Source organism: Coregonus clupeaformis, chromosome 26 (assembly GCF_020615455.1).
Source record: "Coregonus clupeaformis isolate EN_2021a chromosome 26, ASM2061545v1, whole genome shotgun sequence".
Lineage (NCBI taxonomy): Eukaryota > Metazoa > Chordata > Actinopteri > Salmoniformes > Salmonidae > Coregonus > Coregonus clupeaformis.
In genome coordinates, this window is record NC_059217.1 from 8423898 (window position 1) to 8435359 (window position 11462).

General features: G+C 42.3%; 1 protein-coding gene across 1 annotated transcript in view; it reads right to left on the reverse strand.

The window, feature by feature from the left end:
• Positions 1–11116, reverse strand: part of LOC121540173 (E3 ubiquitin-protein ligase SH3RF1) — a 72567-nt gene extending 61451 nt beyond the window's left edge. Inside the window, exons 1-2 of the mRNA XM_041848837.2 lie at positions 10761–11116; positions 9170–9693 (exon numbers count right to left, since the gene is read on the reverse strand). Of these exons, the coding sequence (XP_041704771.2) occupies positions 9170–9544 (375 nt within the window). The 5' untranslated portion in view covers positions 9545–9693; positions 10761–11116. The remainder of the gene's footprint in view (positions 1–9169; positions 9694–10760) is intronic.
• Between the last annotated feature and the right edge of the window lie 346 nt (positions 11117–11462).

Below are 11462 nucleotides of genomic sequence, written 5' to 3' on the forward strand. Positions count from 1 at the left end.
AAGTACTGATTAAAGGTCAGAATACTTACAGTTGAAGTCAGAAGATTACATACACTTAGGTTGGAGTCATTAAAACTCATTTTTCAACCACTCCACAAATGTATTGTTAACAAACTACAGTTTTGGCAAGTCGGTTAGGACATCTTTTTTTTATTTTTTTTATTTAACCTTTATTTAACTAGGCAAGTCAGTTAAGAACAAATTCTTATTTACAATGACGGCCTACACCGGCCAAACCCGGACGACACTGGGCCAATTGTGCGCCGCCCTATGGGACTCCCAATCACGGCCGGTTGTGATACAGCCTGGAATCGAACCAGGGCATCTGTAGTGACGCCTCAAGCACTGAGATGCAGTGCCTTAGACCGCTGCGCCACTCGGGAGCCAAAACCTACTTTGTGCATGACAAGTAATTTTTCCAACAATTGTTTACAGACAGATTATTTCACTTATAATTCACTGTATCACAATTCCAGTGGGTCAGAAGTTTACAAACAATAAATTGACTGTGCCTTTAAACAGCATGGAAAATTCCAGAAAATGATGTAATGGCTTTAGAAGCTTCTGATAAATGATGTCATTTAGCCTGAGTCAATTGGAGGTGTACCTGTGGATGTATTTCAAGACCTACCTTCAAACTCAGTGCCTCTTTGCTTGATATCATGGGAAAATAAAAATAAAAATCAGCCAAGACCTCAGGAAAAAAAAATTGTAGACCTCCACAAGTCTGGTTCATCCTTGGGATCAATTTCCAAACGCCTGAAGGTACCATGTTCATCTGTACAAACAATAGTACGCAACTATAAACACCATGGGACCACGCAGCCGTCATACCGCTCAGGAAGGAGACGCTTTCTGTCTCTTAGAGATTAACATACTTTGGTGCAAATCAATCCCAGAAGAACAGCAAAGGACCTTGTGAAGATGCTGGAGGAAACAGGTACAAAAGTATCGATATCCACAGTAAAACGAGTCCTATATCGACATAACCTGAAAGGCCGCTCAGCAAGGAAGAAGCCACTGCTCCAAAACCGCCATAAAAAAGCCAGACTATGGTTTGCAACTGCACATGGGGACAAAGATCGTACTTTTTGGAGAAATGTCCTCTGGTCTGATGAAACAAAAATATAACTTTTTGCCCATAATGACCATCGTTATGTTTGGACGAAAAAGGGGGTGGCTTGCAAGCTGAAGAACACCATCCCAACCGTGAAGCACGGGGGTGGCAGCATCATGCTGTGGGGGTGCTTAGCTGCAGGAGGGATTGGTGCACTTCACAAAATAGATGGCATCATGAGGAAGGAAAATTGTGTGGATATATTAAAGCAACATCTCAAGACATCAGTCAGGAAGTTAATGATTGGTTGCAAATGGATCTTCCAAATGGACAATGGCCCCAAGCATACTTCCAAAGTTGTGGCAAAATGGCTTAAGGACAACAAAGTCAAGGTATTGGAGAGGCCATCACAAAGCCCTGACCTCAATCCTATAGAAAATGTGTGGGCAGAACTGAAAAAGCGTGTGCGAGCAAGGAGGCCTACAAACCTGACTCAGTTACACCAATTCTGTCAGGAGGAATGGGCCAAAATTCACCCAACCTATTGTGGGAAGCTTGTGGAAGGCTACCCGAAACGTTTGACCCAAGTTAAACAATTTAAAGGCAATGCTACCAAATACTAATTGAGTGTATGTATGTAAACTTCTGACCCACTGGGAATGTGATGAAAGAAATAAAAGCTGTAATAAATCATTCTCTCTACTATTATTCTGACATTTCACATTCTTAAAATAAAGTGGTGATCCTAACTGACCTAAGACAGGGTATTTTGACTAGGATTAAATGTCAGGAATTGTGAAAAACTGAGTTTAAATGTATTTGGCTAAGGTGTACGTAAACTTCCGACTTCAACTTTATGTAAATGTTATATTTCCGTTTCTAAAAACCTGTTTTTGCTTTGTCATTATGGGGTATTGTGTGTAGATTGATGAGGGGAAAAAACAATTTAATCAATTTTAGAATGAGGCTGTAACCTAAAGTCAAGCGGTCTGAATACCTTTAGCCTTCTTCTAAAATTGATTAAATGGTGTTTTTTCCTTCCCTCATCTACACACAATGCCCCATAATGACAAAGCAAAAACACAATCCTGTCTCAGAGCTCTACGGACAATTTTGCTCTGACATGCACTGTCAACTGTGGGACCTTATATAGACAGGTGTGTGCCTTTCCAAATCATGTCCAATCAATTGAATTTACCACAGGTGGACTCTAATCAAGTTGTAGAAACATCTCAAGGATGATCAATGGAAACAGGATGATAATAATAATAATAATAATAATAATAAGCCATTTAGCAGACGCTTTTATCCAAAGCGACTTACAGTCATGTGTGCATACATTTTTACATATGGGTGGTCCCGGGGATCGAACCCACTACCCTGGCGTTACAAGCGCCATGCTCTACCAGTTGAGCTACAGAGGACCACCTGAGCTCAATTTCGAGTCTCATAGCAAAGGGTCTGAATACTTATGTAATTAAGGTGTCTTATATTTTATTTTCGCTTTGTCATTATGGGGTATTGTGTGTAGATTGCTGAGGACATAAAAAAAAAAATCCATTTCAGAATAAGGCTGTAACGTAACAAAATGTGGATAAAGTCAAGGGGTCTGTATACTTTCCGAAGGCACTGTATATATAGCCGCTGTCTTGGAACTAGAATTGGGATCAAGTTTACTGTTCTAATGCAGATACAAAAAGAGTAATGGAGAGAACTGTACAATACAGCAATGGGTGCCACCATCTTTATGCATGTCCGATACTGGCGGCAGCTAAAGTAATGGGTTTTCGTTTTGCTCCCTGTTTGTTTTGAAGTTATTTCATGGAGATGGAGATATGCGGATCAGATACAGAGAAAATAAACACAAATAGACAGAAAGAGATAGTGATGGGGGGCGGGAAATCAATACATTTACAAATATTATTTTGGGACGATATATACTCCAAGTATCGATTTGTAAAAAAATATATATATATTTTTTTTGCTACTGTAGGTAGTGTTAGCCGGCTGTACCTGCTCCAAATCGCCAGTATTTTTCATCCTATAGCTTGATCTCAATCTTCTTTTTAAAATAGGGAGCCAATTTGTTTTCAGCACTTTTATTTCCCTGACTGATCAAAACTAGTTCTCATGGCTCTCTCGTCTCTCGGCAGAAGACATATGGTGAGCAATATGTTTGGATCATCAAATCGCAATATAGAATGGCAATACATATACAGTAATACAGAGGAAACAATTGCCTAATTCTACCCCCGAGCTTCAGCTAGACATGATAGGATGTCTAGCATCTTTTCCCCTCAACACACACGCAAGCGCCCGCACAACAGGAGGTCCAGCTCATGATGTCACGCAACTCTCCTCCGGCGTCGTTAATCAACATTTGCCGTTGAGGAGGATGTCAGATAACCTCCTCTACAAATGTACGCGTTGGGTTTCACACAAAGCTAATGTCCCATCAAAAGTGTCAATGTGATAATGACACCAGCTGTGGAACAATTTCAGATCCATTATTGAGAGAGCAATGTTCCATTTACACTGATTAATTATACTAGTCTGTTTTCAGTTTGAAGACACTTGGCCAATCGTCCACACATCTATAGCAGTCCATTGCTGACAAAATAACTAATCATCACATAAGCTTTTCTGTTTTAAAACAAGCCTGAGCTTTTTGTAGAATAACCATTTTTCTAAGACAAAAATGCAAATAAAAGACATCCAGGGGGACCCCTCTCCCTCAGTCTTAATGAGCAGGTTCTTTTAATCTGTCTCTGCTGGCGCCGACCCCACACAGCCACGACCCCTGAACCTGACCCCTGACTTCCACTTACAATGGCTTTTACCCACATCACATGATAAAAAGATAATCTCATCCAAACCTGTGAGAGGATGGAAAACTACTGTGTTGTTCTAGTATGACTCAACAACAAAGCCAGGAAGACAAAACATCCCAGTAATCTGAGAGCCATAGAGCTAACCTGACTCATCAGTGATGAGGTCCCCTCCACAGTCACACAGCCTTTCCCTGAGGCCGCCTGCCCTGCTCCTTTATTCCCCATTTATCAAAGACATGCAAGGCCACGGTGTCACACGGTGTCACACAACTGGTGACTTCTGTTACATTGTGACAGGCCAGGGTCAAAGAAAGGGAGGGACCATTGACCCTTTTACAATTGACACCTTTCCCATAGCATTCCTTCCTTACCTTTTGTCTGCCACTAGCAGCATCCTTATCCCCCAAACACACACACAGCCCCCTCTCCCCAAGTCCCTCCTGACGCCCATGTCAGTCAGTCATATCAGAGGAGAGCTGAAACAAAACCCTGTTATGCATCTGTCGGTCAGGCTCCACCCCCTCTCCCCTCAGAGATAGATAAGAATTGGAGCGGCAAGCAGGGCTGGACAGGAGCACCAAGATGAAGGGGCCAGTTCAAAGAATGAGGGACGCACAACACCAACTGAAGGAGAGACTGAGGACAACAGGAGAGAGGGAGCGAGGGAGTCAGTGTGGTGTGGTGTGGTGCGGTGGAGGACTGAGTCCAATAGGAGAGAGGGAGTCAGTGTGGTGTGGTGGAGGACTGAGTCCAATATGAGGAGAACCAAGCAGGGGCAGCGAGGCGAAGGGTCCCTGAGGAGTCGACCAGCACTCCTGGACTCACTGGGCAGGCAGGCAGGCAGGGATTAGACCATGCTAGCACCCAGCCAGCGCTTTGATAGCTGCCTTTCATGTTTTGACATATTCCACCTGCATTACCCTCCCCTCTCCCATTCAGCTCTCTCTCTCTACAGTACAATGCCCTGGGAGGGAGCAGAACAGACTTCACAAAGACAACATGCTATAGCAGAGAAATGCAGGGAAATTATGCTGAAAGTGCTTTGAAGACACTTGGCAATAGTACATTCACAAAAAACACACTTGATTTTGAATGTCACCCAGCATGGTGTGGTGTTGTGTGTGGGTGTGTGTGCGTGCATGTGTTATGCGGGTGTTTAGGCTAAATGTGATAGCTCAGGGCATTGCGAGTTCCATCCCCTTACTGAGGGGATCATATAACAGACTGAGAATAAAAACCTCAAAAAGGACCATATAATGGAGGAGTCACAAGTATGATAAGCTCTTTTCTCCAATAAACAGGCTTTTCAGGATAGAGGGAAGTTCCAATGGGCCCAACTTGAAATGAGCTGACTTTTGAAGAGGTACTACAGTAAATGAGGCAGCTCAACCAGCATTAGGTAGTTTCACCCAAAGGAGATGGGATCTCTGTACCTGAATGGTTAAAACAGACACAGTAACACAACATTCCACTGACTACATACAACCTGGACATCTGTCCAATGACCCAGCTTCTTCCTTGAGTATTATTGAATGAGGGACAATACACCAAACACAACTTGTCAATACCTAAATACTGAGTAAAGCCAGCTCATATAATACCTAGGCTAAACATTACATATTGTCTGTTAAAGTACATGCAGTAATCTTATGTTGTATAACTGGTAGGCCATTTCATATGACTTAAGTGACAGAATGCCGTGCCAGTAAGCATTGTACTTAACCTTTTCCCAGATTATTCAATTTAAAAAGAAAAGGCGGCTAGTTTTTGTTTTGCGAAAGAGCAGACGACCTGCTGTTGAGGAAAGACCAAAACATAAACAAAGCAAGCACTGCCATGACAACTACAGTGCCTTCAGAATGTAGTCATACCCCTTGACTTACTCCACATTTTGTTGCGTTACAGCCTGAATTCAAATTTAATTCAAATAGATGTATTTTCTCACCCATCTACACACAATACCCCATAATGACAAAGTGAAAACATGTTTTTAGAAATGTTAGCAAATGTATCTCATTTATATAAGTATTCACACCCGAGTCAATACTTTGTAGAAGCACATTTGGCAGCGATTACAGCTGTGAGTCTTTCTGGGTAGGTCTCGAAGACCTTTCCACACCTGGATTGTACAACATTTGCCTATTATTAAATGTTTCATTCGCACAATAAAGCTTATCTCTCGCAAATGTTTTGCTCAAATTTGTTTACATCCCTGTAATGAGCATTTGTCCTTTGCCTAGATAATCCATCCACCTGACAGATATGGCATATCAAGAAGCTGATTAAACAGCATGATCATTACACAGGTGCACCTTGTGCTGGAGACAATAAAAGGCCACTAAAATGTGCAGTTTTGTCATACAATGCCACAGTTGTCTCAAGTTGAGGGAGCGTGCAATTGGCATGCTGACTGCAGAAATGTCCACCAGAGCAGTTGCCAGAAAATGGAATGTTCATTTATCTACCATAAGCCACCTCCAACATTGTATTAGATAATTTGGCAGTACATCCAACCGGCCTCAAAACCGCAGACCACGTGTATGGCGTTGTGTAGGCGAGCGGGTTTGCTGATGTCAACGTTGTGAAAAGAGTGCCCCATGGTGGCGGTGGGGTTATGGTATGGGCAGGCTTAAGCTACGGACAACGAACACAATTGGTTTTATCAATGGCAATTTGAATGCACAGAGATACCGTGACGAGATCCTGAGGCCCATTGTCTTGCCATTCATCCGCCGCCATCACCTCATGTTTCAGCATGATAACGCACAGCCCCATGTTGCAAGGATCTGTACACAATTCCTGGACGCTGAAAATGTCCCAGTTATTCCATGGCCTGCATACTCACCAGATATGTCACCTATTGAGCATGTTTGGGATGCTCTGGATCGACATGTACGACAGCGTGTTCCAGTTCCCCCCAATATCCAGCAACTATGCACAGCCATTGAAGAGGAGTGGGACAACATTCCACAGGCCACAATCAACAGCCAACTATGCGAAGGAGATGTGTCACACTGCATGAGGCAAATGGTGGTCACACTAGATACTGACTGGTTTTCTGATCCATGCCCCTACCTTTTTTTAAAAAAGGTATCTGTGACCAACGAATGCATATCTGTATTCTCAGTCATGTGAAATCCATAGATTAGGGCCTAATTCATTTATTTCAATTGACCGATTTCCTTATATGAACTGTAACTCAGTAAAATATTTGAAATTGTTGCATGTTGCATTTATATTTTTGTTCAGTATAGATTTAAGTCAAAACTGTAACTCGGCCACTCAGGAACATTAACTGTATACTTGGTAAGCAACTCCAGCGTAGATCTGGCCTTGTGTTTTAGGTTATTTTTCTACTGAAAAGTGAATTCCTCTCCCCATGTCTGGTGGAATGCAGACTGAACCAGGTTTTCCTCCAGGATTTTGCCTGTGCTTAGCTCCATTACGTTCCTTTTTTATCCTGAAAAACTCCCCAGTCTTTAATGATTACATTTACATTACATTTACATTTTAGTCATTTAGCAGACGCTCTTATCCAGAGCGACTTACAGTTAGTGAGTGCATACATTTTTTAAATATTTTTTTTTAAATACTGGAATCGAACCCACAACCCTGGCATTACAAATGCCATGCTCTACCAACTGAGCTACATCCATGTTACGAGCATACCCATAACATGATGCAGCCACCACTATGCTTGAAAATATAAAGAGTGGTACTCAGTAATGTGTTGTGTATTCAGAACAAAAAGTGAATTGCTTTGCTACATTTTTTGCAGTATTACTTTAGTACCTTATTGAAATATTTGTATTCTGTACAGGCTTCCTTCTTTTTCCTCTGTCAATTAGGTTAGTATTCTGGAGTAACTACAATGTTGTTGATCCATCCTCAGTTTTCTCCTATCACAGCCATTAAATTATGTTACTGTTTTAAAGTCACCATTGGCCTCTGAGGTGAAATCCCTGGGCAGTTTCCTTCCTCTCCGGCAACTGAGTTAGGAAGGATGCCTGTATCTTTGTAGTGACTGGGTTTATTGATACACCATCCAAAGTGTAATTAATAACTTCACCATGCTCAAAGGGATATTCAATGTTAGCCTTTTATTTCTGAATTGTTTTACACATCTACCAATAGGTGCCCTTCTATGCAAGGCATTGGAAAACCTCCCTGGTCTATGTGTTTGAATCTGTGTTTGAAATTCACTACTTGACTGAAGGACCTTACAGATAATTGTATGTGTGGGGTACAGAGATGAGGTAGTCATAAAAAATATTTTTTAGAAATCACACAGTTAGTCCATGCAACTTATTATGTGACTTGTTAAGCAAATGTTTACTCCTGAACATATTTATGCTTGCCATAACAAAGGGGTTGAATACTTATTGACTCAAGACATCTCAGCTTTTCATTTTTAATTAATTTGTACAAATTTCAAAAAACATAATTCCACTTTGACATTATGGGGTCTTGTGTGTAGGCAAGTGACACAATCAAATATATCCATTTTAAATTCAGGCTGTAACACAACAAAATGTGGAAAAAGTCAAGGGGTGTGACTACCTTCTGAAGGCACTATCTGAGAAGAACATCATGGACTGGTTTCATGTGACATATGATCCCAAATATCCACCTAACACACCCAAACACATCAACCAGTCTTCTCCCTGTGGCTCCTAAGGATTAGAGGGAGGAACATAATTCTGCTTACTCTCGTCAGTGGAGACAGTTTCTCTCAGCTGCATAACTTGGCCTTCAGAGCACCAAGCTGGTTGTCCGAGACCTAATAGGATTTTAGCACTCACCTCTGGCTCTGCATCATCCCTGATGACTATCTCTCTGTGCTGCACAGTAACTGTCAGTCCTAACAAACACCTTTCTCACCTTCACTCCAAAACCATCACTACAACATGGACCTGGCACACATTTGTGCCATTCTAACTAATGGTCCAACAACATCAGTTCAAAATCTATTTGTCAATATGAACCTCATGACACTATTGTCCTCAGCAGCCAGGAGGATGGAATCATTTGTTGGCTCAACTGTCATCTGCTCAGTAGTCCCTGTTGTATTCAGCACTGGGCTGTTAGTCAGCTGGCCAGCTGTAGGATCACTATGATAACTGTTCATCTGGGCCAAAGAGTAGAGCCAGTAATGCAACATGCTGCTATTTAATCCCTGCAGATTTGCTCTGATTTGTTTCAGCCCTGGCTCGAACCATGAGAAACCACATACATGCTCACTCATCCATATTTAACAACCCCCTGAAAGCAGACTACTTACCCTCACTGGGGTGCTCTTTGCCTGGGCTCTCTGGGGCTGTGCTCCTGGAGCTCCTTGGTCTCTGGGCCCGTTGCCCTGCACCCTGACCCCAGCTGTGCCGTTGGTGCAGACTCCAGCTAAGGGGCCCGCCCTGCGGGGCCTCTGTTTGATGCCATCCAGCAGCCGAACCAGGAGGATATTGCTGGGCAGCTCGTCCACAGCACACGCCACCAGCGTGCGGCACTCTGGGCAGCGCAGCTCTGCCCGGGAGCTCAGGATGCCCTGAAGGCAGCGCCTGCAGAAGGTGTGTTGGCAAGGGAGGACCTTGGCTGTGGCATCCAGCCGCTCCAAACACACTGGGCATTCCAGCAAGTCCAACAGCACCGATTCATCCATGCTTTTTGTCTCCACCTCTGAACTTTGCTTCTACTTCAGTGGGACAAGCATGATGGTAGTGTTGGTGGGGGTTGGGTTTAGGAAGCCATATCGGTGCTGAATGTCATGTCACTCCCATGCCGCAACTATGGCCATGGCGCCTGCATCAGCTGTAGTATGGGGGTAAATCCTTTGTTATTCCACATATAAAAGATTACATGGCAACACTTTGATTCCTGCATATAACGGGAAGCTATTCTGCTAGGTATTGCTACTATAATGTATGCAATGAAGCAAAGTTCAAGACCGTTACATTCCAAAGTTCTCTGCCATCATGCCAGTCACATCCAAAGGTAAAAGGAACACAGAATGCCTTCACCTCGTCTTCTACAATGGTACAGATACGGTCGATCGCATTTATACCAGTCAATCATACCTGATCAAATCTTTTTGCAAACACATTAGCCGTTTGTTGACTGGAGAACGCAACATAATGCCAAATGAACATTTTATGTAAATTAATTCACGACGGGTTTAAATCACAGACGTGTATTACTAGATTAAAGAGCTTTAGAAACCCTGGCGACAGATGTTGACACGTCCGAGCAGTGGGATTACATACACTACAAACGCGCAAAACTCAAAACTTGTATGTATTTCTGTGTCCAGAACGAACGGGGAGGAGAGCGTCACTGTGCCAATTAATTTCATAAGAAACGGCTTTGATGCACATAATCCCCGACTGTAAAAACTACCTAGGTACATTTGGATGAAATATAACTATCTTGTGCGACCACTTCGTAGAACGCCAGATTTAGGAGCAGAATGGTCTAGTTACGTTACGAAAAGAACGTCGTTCGCAACAAATTATTCAAAAAAAATCAGAAAAACATCCAGTTCTTGCGTAACTTTGCTACAATGTCACACAGTATGATGAAGAAATAGACACATTAGCTAAAGCCACAACTAGCTAAATGTAGGTCATAAGAAAACAGTTTATGTATGATAACCGAGGTTAGCTTGTGGCTACGTGTCTGGCTAGTTAGGTTAGTTTGTTGAGAAACAACAGTGTCAAAACGAGGGAGGGATTTTAAAGTTAGCTGTAGCTGTGTGATTACTAGTTATTAGTGTGTAAACCAATACAAATGATTAAATCATGTCATTGAATCACCTACCATTCTGTGTATTATATGTTTGAAGTTAGAAAAACCATCGTCCTTGAAAACAAAAATCTTACCTCAAAGTCGGGCCTCTTCCACCTCTACTCTCCTATCCTTTCCGAACAATTTCTCTCTTCGACTTGGATAGCGAACAAGCAAGAAATGAGCGACTTGGGAAATAGTCTATTTGGCGGGTAATATAGTTTTCACCGTCTATTCTGCTCCACAGAGAGAAGATCTTTACACGACATTTTATTCTGCACTGTCCTAGTCCAAGAGAGCATGTATCTAAACTGGGAAATTCACGTTTTGGGAAAGACCGACGTGAGAAACAAACTCCAGCTGCCGTATCCAATTCCGAACGCCATGATGAATTAGATTGATTCTATGGAAGACGCCGAAGCTACTTCACCGAGGCGGGAGGGCATGATGGTATGTCAGTCAATATGTAACAGACAGTCTATTTCACACACACACACACACTCGAAATATGTTTGACTATACTCCCTGTGATATTATTTATTAAATTCATGAAACAATTTACATTTAGTCGATAATTCATCCTGATTTGGCTACTGTATTTGAAACTCCTAGCGGACAACCCTTTTTTGTAATACTGTTAGATTGTTAGGGACGCCCACAGCAAGAATAAGCCCCATGTTAGACGGCAGTATTAGTGAAACCTTACCATGGAAGAGAAATCATGTATTTGAGGAGATAAAAAATAACTAACATTTCACAAAAACTGTCTATTTTTGCTTCCCTCTCAAAACAACCAC